The sequence below is a fragment of the Thalassophryne amazonica genome, chromosome 17 (genome assembly GCF_902500255.1).
Source record: "Thalassophryne amazonica chromosome 17, fThaAma1.1, whole genome shotgun sequence".
Classification (NCBI taxonomy): domain Eukaryota; kingdom Metazoa; phylum Chordata; class Actinopteri; order Batrachoidiformes; family Batrachoididae; genus Thalassophryne; species Thalassophryne amazonica.
Genome location: NC_047119.1, coordinates 71,105,271 through 71,125,444, shown reverse-complemented (window position 1 = coordinate 71,125,444; position 20,174 = coordinate 71,105,271). Strand labels below are relative to the sequence as shown.

Genomic DNA, 20,174 nt, shown 5'->3' with positions numbered 1-20,174 from the left:
GAAAAAGCAAAGGTAAGATCTCAGATGAAAGCCTTCATGGATGATGTGACCCTATTGACAAGAGATATCGACACAATGCAGAGTATTTTGACTCATCTGGATGAGCTGGTCACTTGGTCCAGGATGAAGTTTAAAGCCAAGAATTCTAGAAGCCTGACTATTCACAAAGGGAAGCAGAAGCAACAAAATTCACAATTGCAGGAGAACAGATACCCACAGTAAAAGATGAGCCTGTGAAAAGTTTGGGGCGGTGGTATGTAGGAAGTCTGACAGGAGTCGAGGTGTGGCGATCATGAAGCCGGCTGAAGATGGGCTGAAAGCGATTGACCAGACAAGGCTGCCAGGAATGCATAAGTTATGGTGTCTAAAGTTTGCCCTCTACCTTCGACTGGCATGGCCGGTGACAATGTATGAAGTCGCCTTGTCAAGAGTTGAGATGATTGTGATAACATATAACACCTACATCAGGAAGTGGCTTGGGCTACCTTGCACAAACAACATGTCATCCCTGTACAGACAGAAAGGCTCGCTGCAGTTACCCCTCACATCCACTGTGGAGATCTACAAGGCAGGAAAGGTCAGGACAGTGATGATGCTGAGGGAGTCAAGGGACCAAGAAATCAGTGGCAAGCCAAGGATGGCGAGAAGGTGGAATGCAGAGGATGCAACTGATGAGATCATCTCTTCATTGGAGCAAGGAGACATTGTCAGCCCAGCACAGACTGACAAGTTGGGACTAAGCAATGGTGACTTCAGATCTTTCAGGAAAATGTCTCAATGGGACAGGAGAGCAGGTGTGAAAATGGAGGCTGAGAGGTGAGAGATTCATCTCATCCAGTGTGCCCAGCAAGGACGGGCGACCAGGTGGGACGAGCGTAGTCGAAAGAACACATCAAGACTAAGCTTTCTTCTCCAGTGCACCTACAATGTTCTGCCTTTGCCAGTGAACCTGTCAGATGGAAGGTCCAGGACGATGACAAGTACAGCAAATTCTTAAGCATGAAGCATATCCACTCAAACTGCCAACTGGCTCTGAACAGATACACCTGGAGACACAATCAGGTCCTCAAAGTGTTCACCAAGGTAGCAAAGGAGCAGGTGGAAGAGGGAAAATATGCTCCTAAGCCGCAGAGACGTGACCTGGGCAAGAATGAGTTTGTACTGCAAGGAGGCAAGGTTCCTGACAGAAAGAAGGCGAGCCAAGTAGACAAAAGTGGGCGGAAGACCAGAGTAGTGGTCAGTGGGAGGTAGCGGCAGAGCTAGAGAGCTAAATGGTAAAATGGTAAATGGACTGCATTTATGTAGAGCTTTTCCATGCATCAGACGCTCAAAGTGCTTTACAAATAATGCCTCACATTCACCCCAATGTGAGGGTGTTGCCATATAAGGTGCTCACTACACACCAGGAGCAACTAGGGGATTAAGGACCTTGCCCAAGGGCCTTTAGTGATTTTCCAGTCAGGCTCCTCTGGTCTCAAGCCCAACGCTTAACCACTAGACCATCACCTCCCCGCGAGAGAGATTCTTCCCCATCCCAACAATGAAAAAGCCAGACCTGGTAATATGGAGCGAGGAAGAGAAAGCGGTGCACCTGGTAGAACTCACTGTGCCACACAAAGATAATATCAGAGCGGCACATAAGCGGAAAGAAAATTGTTATGAGGCCCTTGTCGAAGAATGCAAGGAGGCGGGATGGAAGGTAATGCATTTCCCAGTCTAAGTTGGCTGCAGAGTAAAACCTCTGCACAAGCAACAAGTGTCAGAAAGTGGATGGGAGTGCTGGACTTGGTTTGAAGAAAGGGAATGCCATGGAAAGCTCTATAGGAGACTGTTGAGAAAGGAAGACATTGGATCTGGTTGAAGAGACAGAACACCAGCTGGAGCGAGTCCTGATGGTTGACAGCAAAGGTATACAGTCGAACTGGCAAGGAGATCTCACATTGGCGAGGGGGCTCGTGTGTCATTAAAGCTGTAGAGAGATAGAGCCCAAAACAGCAACACATTCTCTCCTGATTATCTCCACGCCAGATTCCGGTCTGTGGAGCTTTCGACTGTCATGCAGCACAGGAAGCTGTTTTCAACTAACTGTGTAATTTGGATGAACACCGCCAAAACGCAACATTGACAGGACTAATATTTTTGGACAAACTTTACTTACAAACCTTTACTGACAAAAGAGCCATTTTTGTCCTGTCTTCCACAAATAAAATTCTACTTGAGCCAAAAAACATAGTTGACCTTTAAAATGAATGAAAAAGATAATGCAGCTTATAAAGTTTTCTATATACAGTTCAACTATATATATATATATATATATATATATATATATATATATATATTTATTTATTTAATTGTTCTTTTTGTTTTGTCTTTTTACAATCCCAAATCAAAAAAGTTTGGAGGATATGAAAAATGTGGTGGTGGGGATGATCCTGATATTTACTTTGACTTCTATTTCTGTAACTGCAGACTGTATGAAACCAACATATTTCATGTTTTTTTTTTGTGGTCAGCTTTATTTTTGTTTATATATCCATTCCTACATTTAAGACCTGCAGTATTTTCCAAGAAGAAAAAGATTGGGACAGGGCAGTTTATTCTAAATGTAAGAATTAATTAATCATTTTTCCAGCCAGTTTTCTTGAGAAATGTCAGAGGATAAAAACATGAACATTTCCAAGTGAATATTTCTTAGACTTTATTTACATCAATTATTAAGCAATACAAGCACTGCGGTACTTTATGGTAATTCTGTGTCAGGTAGGCAGTTCTCAAAAAAAAATGTACATGCTGGAAGAAGACACGTGAGGGAAGCCACCAAGACACAACTCTGGAAGAATTTTTGGCTTCTGTGGGTGTGAGTGAAGAAACTGGGAATAGTGCAACATTTTTATTTTTATCTTATTTTATATATAGTCCCAAGTTTTTCTGATTTGTGGTTGTTTTCTGTTGCATTTCTGAAATTAGAGAATTGCTGTAAAGAAAAGTGTTACCATTTTATTGTTTGGCTCGCCTTCTTTCTGTTTACGGTTTCCTTAGCAGAGAGGAGTTTTGGCAATGGTACATTTGTAAGAACAAACGCAAACACCAAACTCTTATAAAGAATTAAAAAATACACAAACATGCAGGAAAAACTGAACAATGCGGACTGATTTGACTCCCATGATTTTTGAAAAAAATAAATGGTAACTTACTTTGAAATAAATTAAACCATCTAAACTAAATATCTTTGTAAAATAAGAGCCTGTTAAAGTTCAAAGTTCTCAGCTGCTTTATATGATTTCTGCTTCTGAACATGACTGCAGAGTTTGTCCACATCAGGTTTTTTTTTTAAACGTGTGTGTGATTTTTATAACGTTCATTCATATATTCTCATTTCTTAAGGAATTTTGACCATTTATTTCATCTCATAATTTCAGTATAACTGTCACCGACATGTGCACACGGTGTGAACAGGACATACCATCAGAACAGAAAGGCAGCAGCCACAGTTTTGTTTCTTTACTTAATGTGTTGCTTCACTCAACATGCGCGCTCTCCATGCACTGACTGAAGCGGCATGCCCTTCCCCTGCCTCCTTGCAACCAGCCGACTCACACAACACCACGATCACGGGCTCCGTGCGCTGGTGGAGAGGCTGGCAAATACTTCCTGGCAGGCCAGCACAACGGCATGACCGGCAGCTCTCACCACATCACACACAGCGGCAGAAGCCCCACACCACACACACACACACACACACACACACACACACCAGCACCACTGTGGAGGAGCTACAGCTCCACAGAATGAAGTCAAACAATAGGCTAATGTTACAAAAACTAAGCAAATGCTAAGAAACCGTCAAGAGCGACAGCAAAACGAAATACAGACAAATTGAGGTTTTCGCTGCCCTTTGTTCAAATTTTTCGACAGTTTAAAAATCCTGATAAAGTGACCGTGCAGGAACGAAGCTGAATGAAGGTTAAAAACGATGCCAATGAAAGTCCAGATTTCTTGTTTCGTTCGGGTTTCGTTGCCCTTTGTTAAGTGCCATGTGACTGAGCCTTAAGGTCAAAATATAGTATTTGGTTCTCAGGAATGCACTAGAATGTATCATTTACAGTCTGTTTTTTTCAAACTCTTCACCAGTGAGGCCTCCCAGACACCCTCATGGGTTCGCTACATGTGATGTTGATTGGTGCCTAAAATTTTGGACACCCTGATTTTTTGGGGACATCCAAAAGTTCAGTTTCTACCTAAAACTCTGCGTTGGAACAACTGATTTGGTTGCGGCATACAAGAAAAAAAAAGATTCAGGTGCAGACGTCACATTCCTTGTCAGATCAGTGTTCACCTCATCCACCTTAAGGACCCCTAGAACCGAAGGTCACATGATGTGATCTAAAACAGCGTTGGGAAACAATTGATTTGGTCATGGAAAAAAAAAAAGCTTGGTCACAGGACGTCACTTCCGGTTTCCTTCTGCATGATATCGCCACCGGCGTTACGAAGCACATTGCTAAAACCTCACACATGGAGTGCCCCGGATGTGTGGCCGAGTCAACAGACTGAAAACACATCTCAAATTTCAAAGTAAGTAGTGGGTAGTGCCCAAACTATTTAAATTTAAGCAGAAAAAAAATTAAGCTGTCTTTCAATAGCTAGTGGTGCTGCGGCATGTTTTGTTTTTAAGTGTTAACTTTATTGTATACAAATTTTGTATGTTTTAAATGGCGGGGGGGGGGGGTCTGGTTGGGGCTGAAGGGTTTTAGCCATGCTAATGCTTCCCAGAATGATTTTACTGAAAAAGTCTGAAAGACCTAAATGACATGGTTGAGACGGTGAGGAGCTTCGCTCAGTGTCGGTGACATAAACATATTATTTACTGTTGTTATAAATTACTTTGCATTACATGAATACAGAAGTTTCTCTTCTTGATATTCTACTTAGCAATGATATTTTCATGAATACCTTTAATAAACCCACATGTATTTACCACAACAGTTTTACTGCAATAGTTTATCATTAACAAATTGTGTCAGTGTATTTAAAGTACCTTCATCTCAGGCAATTTTGAACTATGGTGTATCACATAAAATCAACACAATATCAACCTATGTCGATATTCAGTAAAGGCTTTGCCCTAGTTATATTAGTATATATATATGATAACAAGAACCTAAACAATTTATAAATTCATTAAGACAGTAAATTAACATAAAAAATACATAATTAACAGGAAATAAAAGGATTGATTTTTCTAAAAATTACTGAGGTCTAAGGTTCTAAAACTATTCTGGACTTGCAACACCATCCCAACTCATTAAAGAAACTTTGCATAATTTATTATCACCCTTGAAAATCACCCTAGAGCCCATGGATCCCCACGGACAACACAGACGTTTATTCATTTATTTTTATTCATTTATTTTTTTATCTTAGTGGATCCATAATGGGATTTATTTTCATTGCTAGCAGAATGCTGAAGAGACGAAGGATGGCTGTAGCAAATGATGGGACCGTCGTGACTAATACAATGGTTGCAGAAAAGACATTTTTTAAATTAAGGTGGCAGGACAAAGCAGGGGCTTCCTCTAGCTCAGATTGAGAAATGCACCCAGAACAAACAAACACCTGGAGTTTATGAAATAATTTCTATGATCAGACCAACATTACTGCAGCATTGCCAGACATCGTTTTCCAAAACAAGGTAATTTTATGTGATGATGAATGATGTCCGCAACAGGTCAGATTATAAAAGGCTTCATTTTACTCAGTGTGCTGCTTTGTAAAGTTCTAGCTTCCGCTGCTACATTGATCAATTCATTGCACCAGTTGTTCACATCTTCTGTTTTTTTGCAGAAGCATTACAGTGTCACATACAGGACTGACACTTTCAGAGGTTTTGTGTGGACAGATATTTCTTGAAATGGTGCCATGCTTATGGAACACTTTTTCAAAAAAGAAAGAATGAAAGAAAGAAAAACATTGTTTAGGCAAACTTCTGTTTCTGTGTGGACGGGGCCTCACGTGAGGAACAACACTTGCACTATGATTTAACTTTGGCTGCAACATTTTGACCATGTGGCAAGTTGATCCAGCACATTTGCCTCAGCGTTGAGGCCAAGGGGAAGCCGACATTTCACCTGGCTATGGCAGGTAGGTGGTTATTTTGGAGCGGTAGGGATGGATCAGTTGTCTGTTCAGGATGGTGGATCCAGTAATGGGCAGCATCAGTGCATGATCCTAGACCTGATAAACCGAAAGTGATTTTTTTCCCCATCACTCACCATTCTTTCTTGCACTTTTTATTTTGCTGTTGTTGGTACAGTCAAAGCAGATGGTCACTCCAATGAGTTTGGGCTACTTGAGGTTTCTTCTTAAAACCAAACACCTGAGGTTGTTTTTCCTAACCACAGCTGCCAATGTACTTACTCAGGGGGTTGGGAAGGGGGTTGGGAAGGTCAGACTTTATTCGCCACATAAATTCAATGAATTTATTAATTTATTTCACCTTCTGTAAAATTCACAGAGGGCTCCTCAACAAGGTTTAATGATTGGCAGTGACCTGGGCCTGGTTTCATTAAACGGTCTAATCTTTTAGTCTGCTAAATTTACTTAGTCGACTAAGGTTTTCTTCTGGTTTAGTTGTTGTCATGAACTATCCAGACTTTGTTTTGTTAAGTGGCTTTATTAACATTTATGGACCCGTACCCAAGGGCGTAGGTTTGGTCTCAGCTTTGGTAGGGACAATACCACCCCCCCCGGCCCCCCTGCCCACCATCACCCCCTAACCCACTCATACCATTAGACGCACAAGTACAGCATAATACATAACATATGACGACATAATGCTGAATAATTTAACACTTTATTTACATTATTAAGTGTGTAGGCAGACAAACAAATAGCTTAAATAACAAAATTGCACCCAAAATCACGAATCTATTCTATAGGCCTACACCTGAGAGAACAAGACAACAACAAAAAAAATACTTGTGGAGCTAACAAAAAAAAAAAAAAAAAAAAGTTTTTGCAACCAAGATGTATAATCTATTCTCTTCATCAATAATGCAGTTGTAGGTATCTGGCAACCTAATTTGCCAACAAAAAAGGGGCATTACAATGATATATAGCGTGTATTACGGTAAACGTAAGCCTGTGATGTCATAACGCAGAGGAAAAACACGGAAGTTTCACACTAGAGCGCCGCTGATTCTTATTACCGTAAGTTCTCATGTAAGCCCTCACGCTGAAAAATTTCAACACTGACAGCAAGCCAAGAACCCGTGCTTTCCAACAGTGTGCTATATGTTGCATATATTACGGTAAAGTGCGTTCGGTGACTTTTGAAACGAGGGAAAAGTATGAAAAAGAGCGCAAAAGTGACAGAAAAGTACAGACAGCAAACATAAATGTAGTAATTTTTGAGGAAAAGGCAGGATGTTAGTGTCATTTGTGAAGGTGTGCGTGCGTGTTTGTGTGGGTGTGCAGTTTATTTTAAGTGTGGCGCACAGCATTGTTCACAAGCCCCGCCCTTCTTGTTTTTCTGCACCGGAGCAGTGTTGCCAGATATGAAATATGAAACTATCGTACCAAAACCTCAAAATTATCGTATTTTGGGAGAAATGATCGTACACAAACAAAACGCATACAACGTAGCTATTTTAGCGGGGTTTTTTTTTAAGAATTTTATGTCACATTTTTAAACAGTAATTATAGTAATGGGGAAACTATGGCACAAAAAGAACGCAAATGCACAAGCAAATGCACTACCAGACTAGAAAGATTTTTTTTTTCTGTGAAGGGACACAAACGTGTTAATTACCAGACTAGAAAGAGTCGAATTCAACCTTGAGGTTGCTGTCGTCATCTGATGCTACTTGTGCAGATTTTGTTGAACACAGAAAAAAATGTTGACACCTCCATAAGGAACTTTAACTTTTTTTTATTTTTCTTGTATATCTCTTTGCTCTTGTGTTTTGTTCGTTTGTTATTGCATTTGTTGAAATAAAGTTTCGAAAAAAAAATGATGTTTGGGGAATCTTCCTGTCACGGTACAGATTGGATGGAACTCATTACTTTGTATGAGAGGGGGCGGGCTTTCAAATGACTGTCCCGGTCGCCCAAAGCCAGCATTTGATGCCGCCTGAGTGCAACACCTGCAAAATGATTCTTGGGTGTCAGAGAGAGATGCGTGTTTGGGCAACCAACTGAAATTATCGTACATATTGGATTTTTTCCCATTATTGATCGTACAGAGGGCACAACTATCGTACAAATACGCTAATTATCGTACATCTGGCAACACTGCACCGGAGCCACCCATCCTCTGCGCTCCGGGACCTCCCACTTTACAAATGAAGCACTGCCTGCCACGAGATGCACTTTGTTTACGTCCATGTGAGAAGAATGTGAGCTAATGAAATTGCAACATGGGTAACCGTGTCACTCTGACACGTCGAAAACACAAAACGTGACGACTAAAATTATAGTATCGAGTTCGCAAAAAAATAGTGAATGATTTTGTTATATAAAAAAAATTCTAAATATTGGTAGGGACTATTTTGCCATCCCAAAATATTGGTTGTGACTTGTCCCTATGGTCCATATGCAAACCTATGCCCCTGCCCGTACCAACTGCAGAGTGACATGCTTAGCTCTTAGCCTAGCAGCTCTTCTACATACTTAGGGCGTTTCCATCAAGCCTTTTTATACACACAACACTGCTCAGCATTAACAGCAACACCCGGTGGCTAATGTGAGAACTGTCACAAATGCATCACATGAAAGTCGTCTGCTACATCCATGGCCAGAAGGGGAGGAAGCTGTCCTTTTGGAGGAATACGAGCAACGTAGGGGTGCTCCAGAGTGTTCTATTTTTGATCTAAGACACTGAAGTTTTTATAGACTAAAATAAGATTAATGTCCTCTGTACCAGGCTAAAAACCTTAGTTGGGTAACATAAAACTTTAGCTGACTAAGCACTTTGTGCAATGACTAACGTCAAAAGATTAGTCAACTAAGTGAGTTTAATCAGATAAACAAGATTAGACCACGTTATGAAACCACGCCCTGGTGCTTTTTGGGAACCCCAGTGGTCCAGGTGCTTTGTGAATTCTCTGAGAACAGGTTGTGCGTTGTCCTATTATTTGCCTAGACTTTCTACTACACCAATGATACATTAATCTCTACTTCTTTGTTCTGTTAATTCAGTTTTTCACCTTTGATGTCTCCTGGTCTCACAAAGTGCCAGGGACTGAAATAGGACACAACAATTTTAAGTAAATCTGAAACAACAAAACAGGAGCAGAGCTGTTTCCCACCTTGCACGTGTTGTCACTGATGCAGCCCTTCATCACGCTGACAGCACTGGTTGGTAAATGTATTTCTGCTTCATCTTGGCCAGTCCACACATCTACATCCAGATGGACTGTGTTCAAACGAAAGTCCTGCAAGCAACCTTTGAAATGTCCTCCCCAAACACTGGAGTCCCAGTTTTCTGGAAGTCCTCCAACATAGGCCTGATCCCTAACAGTCACATTCACATCTGGAATATCCCCCATTCCATAGCGAAGACCTGCATGCTCAAAGATTACTTCTCTGTGTCGTACTTGCACTTGTAGAAGCTGTTTTTCACCATTGGTTACAAATATTGGAGCTGTCAGTGGGGCACTATTTGGTGAAGTACTGACAAAAACCCTTCCCATCCATAAGTAGACTGAGAAATAGACCTCCCCTTGCTCTTTTGCAGTGGGTCTCCGCAGCTGAAACAGAAGGCCATATGGCTTCAAGGACCTCAGAAAGAAGGAGAGATTGAAACTGTTCCCAAGACTCTGGACAATATTGTAGACACTGAAACTCAATGCGTCTTCATGGCCGAACGTCCACAGAGGGAATTCTGTTCAAGAAGAATTGAAAGTCATGTGAAAAGAGCAGTGAAAGAGACAACGGTAATATTCTATTTGGTATCTTAGCAACACTAACAGCATGTTAAATTACATCTTACCCAACGTACTGTTTGTTGAACAAGATTGTGCATAATTATAATGGAGTTTAAAACATATTTATGGCACTATTTGGACAGTTAAACTGGTGGACTTGTAAACATAGGATACTTCGTTCATCCCCATAAGGCAGGAAAATCACTAAGGACTCTTGGGCATGGCGTTTTAGCCGATATAACCTGCTCCCAGTGTGTAGCTGAACGCCTTGCATGTTTGCATTCTGGCATCAGTGAAGTGCTGTGCCTCTGAACGCACTAGAGAAATGCAGAGCATTTAGCATTTTGATGGAGAAAGCACATCTATGGTTTATCTGAGTGCATGTTAGTGATGTCGCAGAAAACAAAAGGGTTGGTTTACTGTCTTTTTTACCATTTTTTTTTAATGGTTGTTCTGTAGTCTGAACCGATGATTCTCTGTAAACTGGACCGTGCCGGTGATGCAGTGCGGGGGGACTGAGAAAGCACAAAGGATTGTTAACAAATTAACTCCAACAGGAACAGCAACTGTCGCACTGCTGCCTCACAGCAAGAAAGTCATGGGATCGCTTCCTACCACACTAGCTTAAGGAAAGGACTGGATGTCTTTCGTACTAGGTCTCTTTGTTGGATCTTTGGGGACCACTGAAAAGACTTTGTGTTAAACAAGTGGTTACTTGGGAAAAGTCAGACGAGGCACATCACTGACATGGTGAAGGAAGATCAGCTGTAACATGTTTCTCCATCACGCAGGTGCCTGACTGTTGAGAACCCAAGAGGCTGGAAAAGGCCAAGTCAATGCCCCCATTTATCCTGGCTGCAGCACATGGTTGTACTGCCACTATAACATTTCAAGTATGTCTTCTTGATAGTGTCCATAGTGATGAACTATTTAAAATATATAATTTTTGCAGCATCAAAGCTGCTAGTTCTGTGCAACTACTTCCTTTTAGTCATCACCGGCCCTTTAGGGCCAGTTGTTACAATTTGGGACCTTTTTCTGTTCTCATGCTCTGAGCCTTCAGTGGCTTTATTCATGTCTCGTTATGGTCATTGACTGTTGAATGTATTTCACTTTCCAGCCCTCGCGTCCTGTCGTTTTGCTTTGTGATCAGCCTGTCAGTATTTGACCTTGTTTTGTCCTCGACCACGTTTTTGTCTCTACCTCTGATTGCCACCACGCCGTGTCTTTACCTTTGCTTCACTGCTAGACTGCCTGTGTACCGAATCCCTGCTCGTTTCTTCCATTAAACCCTATTGTAACTGCATTCCCTGTGAGAATATGCATTTGTGTCAACCCGGTTTGTGCCACGCCTGATACTTTTTGTATTTGTTTTATTCATCAGCACCTCTTCAGTACTACTGCTGTGCACTTCTTTTTGTTGTTATCCATGTGAAGCCTAATAATTTTATGCCCATGATATAAGGATATGATTCCTTCTTTGTTATGTTCTCCAATGCCATATACCAACACAGTGCAGAGTAGCTACCTAAACTCTGTGAGTGAGATAGATTATCTCATCAATAGTTTTACATCCTCATTAAGCACAACTTTGGATGCTGTAGCTCCTCTGAAAAAGAGAGCCTTAAATCAGAAGTGCCTGACTCTGTGGTATAACTCACAAACTCGCAGCTTAAAGCAGATAACCCGTAAGTTGGAGAGGAAATGGCGTCTCACTAATTTAGAAGATCTTCACTTAGCCTGGAAAAAGAGTCTGTTGCTCTATAAAAAAGCCCTCCGTAAAGCTAGGACATCTTACTACTCATCACTAATTGAAGAAAATAAGAACAACCCCAGGTTTCTTTTCAGCACTGTAGCCAGGCTGACAGAGCCAGAGCTCTATTGAGCCAAGTATTCCTTTAACTTTAACTAGTAATGACTTCACGACTTTGTTTGCTAATAAAATTTTAACTATTAGAGAAAAAATTACTCATAGCCATCCCAAAGACATATCTTTATGTTCGACTGCTTTCAGTAATGCTGGTATTTGGTTAGACTCTTTCTCTCCGATTGTTCTGTCTGAATTATTTTCATTAGTCACTTCTTCCAAACCATCAACATGTCTATTAGACCCCATTCCTACCAGGCTGCTCAAGGAAGCCCTACCATTAATTAATGCTTTGATCTTAAATATGATCAATCTATCTTTATTAGGTGGCTATGTACCACAGGCTTTTAAGGTAAATTGATCATCTGCAGAGGAATGGTCTATTTGAAGAGTTTCCGTCAGGTTTCAGAATTCATCATAGTACAGAAGCAGCATTAGTGAAGGTTACAAATGATCTTCTTATGGCCTCAGACAGTGGACTCATCTCTGTGCTTGTCCTGTTAGACCTCAGTGCTGCTTTTGATACTGCTGACCATAACATTTTATTACAGAGATTAGAGCATGCCATAGGTATTAAAGGCACTGCGCTGCAGTGGTTTGAATCATATTTATCTAATAGATTACAATTTGTTCATGTAAATGGGGAGTCTTCTTCACAGACTAAGGTTAATTATGGAGTTCCACAAGGTTCTGTGCTAGGACCAATTTTATTCACTTTATACATGCGTCCCTTAGGCAGTATTATTAGAAAGCATTGCTTAAATTTTCATTGTTATGCAGATGATACTCAGCTTTATCTATCCATGAAGCCAGAGGACACACACCAATTAGTTAAACTGCAGGATTGTCTTACAGACATAAAGACATGGATGACCTCTAATTTCCTGCTTTTAAATTCAGATAAAACTGAAGCTATTGTACTTGGCCCCACAAATCTTAGAAACATGGTGTCTAACCAGATCTTTACGCTGGATGGCATTACCCTGACCTCTAGTAATACTGTGAGAAATCTTGGAGTCATTTTTGATCAGATATCCTTCAATGCGCATATTAAGCAAATATGTAGGACTGCTTTTTTACATTTGCGCAATATCTCTAAAATTAGAAAGGTCTTGTCTCAGAGTGATGCAGAAAAACTAATTCATGCATTTATTTCCTCTAGGCTGGACTACTGTAATTCATTATTATCAGGTTGTCCTAAAAGTTCCCTGAAAAGCCTTCAGTTAATTCAAAATGCTGCAGCTAGAGTACTGACAGGGACTAGAAGGAGAGAGCATATTTCACCCATATTGGCCTCTCTTCATTGGCTTCCTGTTAATTCTAGAATAGAATTTAAAATTCTTCTTCTTACTTATAAGGTTTTGAATAATCAGGTCCCATCTTATCTTAGGGACCTCTTAGTACCATATCACCCCAATAGAGCACTTCGCTCTCAGACTGCAGGCTTACTTGTAGTTCCTAGGGTTTGTAAGAGTAGAATGGGAGGCAGAGCCTTCAGCTTTCAGGGTCCTCTCCTGTGGAACCAGCTCCCTATTCGGATCAGGGAGACAGACACCCTCTCTACTTTTAAGATTAGGCTTAAAACTTTCCTTTTTGCTAAAGCTTATAGTTAGGGCTGGATCAGGTGACCCTGAACCATCCCTTAGTTATGCTGCTATAGACTTAGACTGCTGGGGGGTTCCCATGATGCACAGAGTTTCTTTCTCTTTTTGCTCTGTATGCACAACTCTGCATCAATAGTGATTGATCTCTGCTCTCTTCCACAGCATGTCTTTTTCCTGGTTCTCTCCCTCAGCCCCAACCAGTCCCAGCAGAAGACTGCCCCTCCCTGAGCCTGGTTCTGATGGAGGTTTCTTCCTGTTAAAAGGGAGTTTTTCCTTCCCACTGTCGCCAAGTGCTTCCTCACAGTTGGTCGTTTTGACCGTTGGGGTTTTTCTGTAATTATTGTATGGCTTTTGCCTTACAATATAAAGCACCTTGGGGCAACTGTTATTGTGATTTGGCGCTATATAAATGAAATTGATTTGATTTGATTTGATGATATGCCCATGACTAATGAAGAGGATAAATCAAACATTTTTGTGACCGGCAGCCAGATATATGCTCAGATTATGTGCCCTATTGATTGAAAAAGGATGTGAACATGCCCAAAATTTAATTCTGCCACATACTATCAAGATATGTATGTCCATGCTGCAATAAATTGCTATTTACTAGTTTATTGTATGTACTTAAAGAGATGAGAGTGGGACAGAGCATGCTGTGTAATGCTCTGTCATTACAGTGCCATGTTTTTGTTTATCCAGTTTCTATTGTTTTAGCAATATTTATTTAAATGGCCATTAATTTCCCTGAGGGACCTAATATATATACAGTGAGGCAAATAAATATTTTATCCTCTGTCGATTTTGCAAGTTTTCCCACCTACAAAGAATGTAGAGGTCTGTAATTTTCTTTAATAGGTACACTTCAACTGTGAGAGACAGAATGTAAAAAAAATAAAAAATAAAAAAATAAAAATATTTAGAATGTGTAGTGGCCAGTGTGGGTGTTGAAAACTGTTTTCCATTCATCCCCTTGCTTGATTAGCACTAAATGATATGCATTATCTGCCTCATTGTTACCTGCACTTGTCTCAGTGTCTTTACAGCTTTGTAAAGATTGTGGTGCTCTCTAGCAGTTCAAATGTGGTGGCGATGAGAGGTAGGGGGTAGAGGTTTTGACTGTAACATCGTTGAGGCCACTATAATCTATGCATGGGCAGAGTGACTTGTCTTTCTTTTTTATGAAGAAGAACCCCGACCCCCGGGCGAAGACGAGGGCCGAATCAAGCCTGCCTCTAATGATTAATTATATAATCATTCATTACGCTGCATTCAGGGGCAGACAGAGAGAACAGTTTCTCCCAAGAAGGACTGGTACCGGGAAGTAGCACAACGGCACAATCATAAGCTCAGTGTGGAGGTAGTGATTTAGCTTTGGTCTTACTCTGTGACGACGTGATAACACGATGGAACTCCGGTCAGATGAGGATTAAATGCAGAAACAGTATCAGCGGACTTGATTAAACAACGACCCGCATGGACGGGTCCCCAAGAACTAATTGTTCCTTAGATCAGTCAAACTGTGGGCTGTGTTTCTTTAACCAGGGGTGCCCCAACATCACAGAATGAGTCATTTTGTTGAACACATGAAAACTTATTGTCTCAGAATGATTCTCTGCAATAATTAGCCGTACTGACTGTGTATGGTGGGTGATTTGACTGAGCTCATGGCCATCCACAGCACGCACCACAAACGGGCGCGAGAGACGGTATAATTTAAGGTGCAGGGACCTGGCAAATGAAGATAGCAACAGATTAGCATTAGTGCCTGAGTCAATAAGCACCGGAGTGGAACAGGAAGAATACTCAGAGCTGAATTTAGCAGAGATTACACTCTGAGGAGTTTCAGAAGAAATGGAGCTTTGACTCACCCGTAGTACTGGTTTAGACTGTGCGGGGGCACCCCTGGACTGGCAATCCATGACAACATGCCCTGCCTGCCCACAGTAAAAACATAGACCCTGGTCTTTATGGTGCTGTCATTCCTCCATGGCAGCCGAGTGCGAGCCAGCTGCATGGATACCTCAGAGGAATTGCGAGGAGAGCTGGAGCCGAGATGCGGATGGCGAGAGCAATGAACTTATCCAGATCTTCGGGGAGAACAATGGCGATGAGTTGGTTCTGGATTTGGTGGGACAGGCCCTGGAAGAACATATCCGGGAGTGTGGCTGGGTTCCACTCATTCTTTGAAGCCAGGATGCGGAAGTTAATGGTGTAGTCGGTGACTCATCTGTTGCCTTGCTTCAGCTGCATCAGGAAACAGTGACGTGTGCTGGGAATACTTGTAAGAGCATGGTCTTGAAAGCCTGGAATAAGCCGCATGATGGTTACTCTCTGTTCCACTCTGCCGATGCCCACGCCGCTGCCCGGCCAGTCAGGTGAGTTATTATGAATGCTATCTTCGTCCGGTTGGACGGAAACATTGCTGACATGAACTCAAAATGCAGTTCACATTGGGTGAGAAAAGGCTTGGTGTCTCTGGATTCCCAGGAGAATCGCTCTGGTCGTGACAACTGATTGCAAAATACAGGCGCAGTTGCAGATGCCAGTCAGGGCTGCACTTGGACCTGGAAGTGGTTGACTGGTTGAGGCAGGTGTCAAGTCAGTGGAGGCCTGATATGAAACTGTAGCAAGAAGTTGCTTGATCTGAGAACTCACGGAAGTCATGAAGGCATCTTGCCGCTTTGCGAGGTCGCTGATACTGGAGCTCAGTGCAGTAAGACAGTCCTCTTTTTGTGCTAGCTGGCAGCTATGGTGGTGTACCGCCATCTGGAATGCACTTGAGTGACAATGGCCAGATTGTTTTATCAGTTTTGATGGACAGAAACATCTGTACACAATTGTGGGACTCAACGTTCAGTGGGGTCCGGTACACAGCAAGGCAGTCAAAGATGAGCAAAGAGATCCAAAACGTCAGGCGTAAGTCATTGTTGGTACAAACAGGCAGGTGGTCAAAACACAATGTGGTAGCAGGACTTGGAAACATAGAACACAGAACTGGAAGCTAAGGCACAAGGTACAATGATCTGGCAGGGAACTAGTGCAACCAGTGGTGCTTAAATACACCCAGGTGATAAACTGCAGATTAGAAACAGGTGTGTGGAAAGTTCCAGAACAGGGTGTGGCCCAGACAGAGTGCAACACCCACCACCAAGCATCAAGAGAGATGGGCAAGAGAGATAGGGAAAAACAAAGCCCATGCAGGAAAACCCAGCAAGAGAGATCACACATAATGAAACACAGAAATCTACACTAACACAAAACAAAACTAGAACCTAAACTAAACATGGCAAAACAAAAATACATGATAAAACAGAAACACAAAACAAAGAGTCCAGATCATGACACCTTTGTTTGCAATTACAGAGGTCAGATGTTTCCTGTACTTCTTGATCACTGCAGCAGGGATTTTGGTCCACTCCTTCATACAGATCTTCTCCAGATCTTTCAGGTTTGGAGTTTCAGGTCTGGAGACTAGCTAGGTAACTCCAGGATCTTGAAATGCTTCTTAAGGAGCCACTCCTTAGTTGCCCTAGCTGTGTATTTGGGGTGTTTGTCATGCTGAAGACCCAGCCAAGGCCCATCTTCAGTGCTCCTCTGGATCATCCAGATGGTCAATGGTGAAATACAAACAGGCTTGGACATGTGCTGGCGTGAGCAGGGGGACCTTGCTCCCCGGCAGGATTTAAACCATGACGCCATCGTGTGTTACGCATGTAATCTTTGTAACTATGGTTCCAGCTCTCTTCAGGTCATTGACCAGGTCCTCCCATGTAGTTCTGGACTTTCTCAGAATCATCGTTACCCCACGAGGTGAGATCTTGCATGGAGCCCCAGACCAAGGAAGATTGACAGTCATCTTGTGTTCTTCCATCATCTCATCTCATCTCATCTTCAACCGCTTTTCTGGGTTCGGGTCGCAGGGGCAACAGCTCCAGCAGGGGCCCCCAGACTTCCCTTTGTTTCTTCCATTTTCTAACAGTTACACCAACAGTTGTTGTCTTCCCACCAAACTGCTTGCCTGTTGTCCTGTAGTCCATCCCAGCCTTGTGCAGGTCTACAGTTTTGTCTCTGGTGTCCTTACACAGCTCTTTGGTCTTGGCCATGGTGGATAGGTTGGAGTGTGATTGATTCAGTGTTTGGACAGGTATCTTTTGTACAGGTAACAAGTACAAACAGGTGCAATTAATACAGGTAAAGAGTGCAGAATAAGAGGGGTTCTTAAAGAAAAACTAACAGGTTTGTGAGAAACAGAATCCTGGCTCGTTGGTAGGAGATCAAATATTTATTTCATGAAATAAAATAGGTGGGAAAACTTGCAAAATTGACAGTGGATCAAATACTTGCCTGTCTGTCCATCCGCCCATCTATCTATCCCCACATCCCTCTGATCGCATCCTGTGTTTCATCATATACATGATTTTTCAATGTTTGTTCTGATCATGTGCCTCTGATGTATATGTTTAAGTCATGTTTCTTTTTTCAGACTGCTTCTACTAATGTGGGCTGGATGACATGAGCAGTTGAGTGTTTTACCTTCAGAGCAGCTCTCGCTGTAAAAGGGTCGGTAGCATTCACAGCAGTAGTGCTTCCACAAATCCACACAGCGTCCATTTCCAAAGCATGGGTCCGGCTTGCACCATTCAGTCTTACTACATCCCAGTTCATGTTCTTGGCCTTTTGGAAATTTTTGGGGTAGGATAAACTCAGAGTCTATCCTCATGTCTTCCATACAACCAGTAAATCCTGCTTTACTTTTTGTGTACCTTAAAAGGTCATCTGGTGCTCCACCGATATAAACATGATGAAAATCTTCAGAGGGCTGGAACGGTACTTCACCGAGACCTCCATCTATAACTTTGCATCTGTCCATGTTACAGCCAGGACCTTTTACAATCAAAACTAGACCCTCATTATTCAAAAACACATGAGCTTCCCACCAATCCCCATCACTAACCAAGTCAGGAAATGTTATGTCTAGTTCACATTCCTCAGAAAATGCTCTGCCATGAAGACCTCCATCCACAATCTCTAGAAAGAAGTGGTTGTCCATATCACCTCTGTAGAACAGCACCAGGTTTGGTATTGTTGTCCGAAAGCGTAGTTGCACCCCGAAGATATGAGGAAAATGATGCTCCAGTTCCCTCTGAGCTTTCTTTTCCACATCCACCTCAATGTGAACATATCCTGCAGTAGAGAAGGAGAATGTTGTTCCAGTGGAGCATTGTTCATCATAAAAGCCATGAGGGCACAAGCATGTGTGCTGATGTTTTCCATCCTTCAGCCACGGGCGGCACGTGGCTCCGTTGTGACATTTCTGTCCCACACACCCATAGAGTTTCACATTACAGTGGTCACCTCCCCAGGGCAATTCACCTGGCGGTGCGTGGGGACAATGGCAGGTGTACGACGCTCTGCTGTCTTCACACCAGCCGCCGTGCTGACAGGGCTGGCTCTCACATTCATCAATGTTTGTGTCACACAGGTCACCTGCAAGAAAACAATGCAGATCCTGAGATACAGTCATTATACATTTTATCTTGGTCACCCTCAAAGCTGTCCCCGAACCTCAATTATGCTGAAAGAGCAAACGTTCTTACAGGTGGCTTGAATGATAAAATATCAGACAATCGTATCTGAGTATCTTTAAAAGGGCCACGGTGTCTGACCATTGAAGACTGTAGTTCAGAAGCTGCTGCTGTCCAACAGAAATCAGAATCACAGTCAGTGTCACTGGCCCAGCACATGCACACATACAGGGACTCTGACTCCGCTTCAGCATTTACACAGGAAACATTAAGTAGGACGCTGTGCAAAATGCAACAGATAGAAAACACAATAATGTGCAATAGCTGGATTTCCATTAGAGACTTGCACTAAAGTTTAGTGCTATTTTCAGAATGTCAACAAAGCAGAAGAGTGAAACAACAGCATTTCTATGAATGTGACTGCTGGGTTATCACGAGAACTTTCATTCCAATAGCGTTGGCAGCTCAATATAAAATCCTGCTAACTATGGCCTTTGTCTTGTCATTTTTAAACAATACAATAACATCTCTCATAAGGTTTAACACGTAGTTTTGTGTTGTGTGGGCCACCAGAAGAGGAGGTACTGCTGGCCCACCACCAGAGGGCGCGCTGCCTGAAGTGCGGGCTTCAGGCACGAGAGGGCGCTGCCGCCACGGACACAGCCGGGTGTGACAGCTGTCACCCATTATCTCTTGACAGCTGTCACCCATTATCTCTTGACAGCTGTCACCCATCTACTCTACATCATCTCACTCCATAAAGACCGGACGTCATCTCCACCTCGTTGCCGAGATATCATCTACCTTAGGATGTAACTTTCTCTGCCTGCATTGATTGATTCCAAGTGCTATTGTGTTGCAGCTGTCTAACCAGAGGACCGGCGTGGGTCGCGACTGTTTCGTCCAAGGGCGTAGGTTTGGTCTCAGCTTTGGTAGGGACAATACCACCCCCCCCCGCCCCCCTGCCCACCACCACCCCCTAACCCACTCATACCATTAGACGCACAAGTACAGCATAATACATAACATATGACGACATAATGCTGAATAATTTAACACTTTATTTACATTATTAAGTGTGTAGGCAGACAAACAAATAGCTTAAATAACAAAATTGCACCTAAAATCACGAATCTATTCTATAGGCCTACACCTGAAAGAACAAGACAAAAAAAAAAAAATACTTGTGGAGCTAACAAAAAAAAAAAAAAAAAGTTTTTGCAACCAAGATGTATAATCTATTCTCTTC

General features: G+C 42.2%; 1 protein-coding gene across 1 annotated transcript in view; it reads right to left on the bottom strand.

The window, feature by feature from the left end:
* The window catches only part of LOC117529143 (protein crumbs homolog 2-like), a 77,235-nt gene that overhangs the window by 18,563 nt on the left and 38,498 nt on the right, over positions 1-20,174 (bottom strand). Inside the window, exons 4-5 of the mRNA XM_034191841.1 lie at positions 17,934-18,887; positions 9,309-9,883 (exon numbers count right to left, since the gene is read on the bottom strand). Coding sequence (XP_034047732.1) covers positions 9,309-9,883; positions 17,934-18,887 — 1,529 coding nt within the window. The remainder of the gene's footprint in view (positions 1-9,308; positions 9,884-17,933; positions 18,888-20,174) is intronic.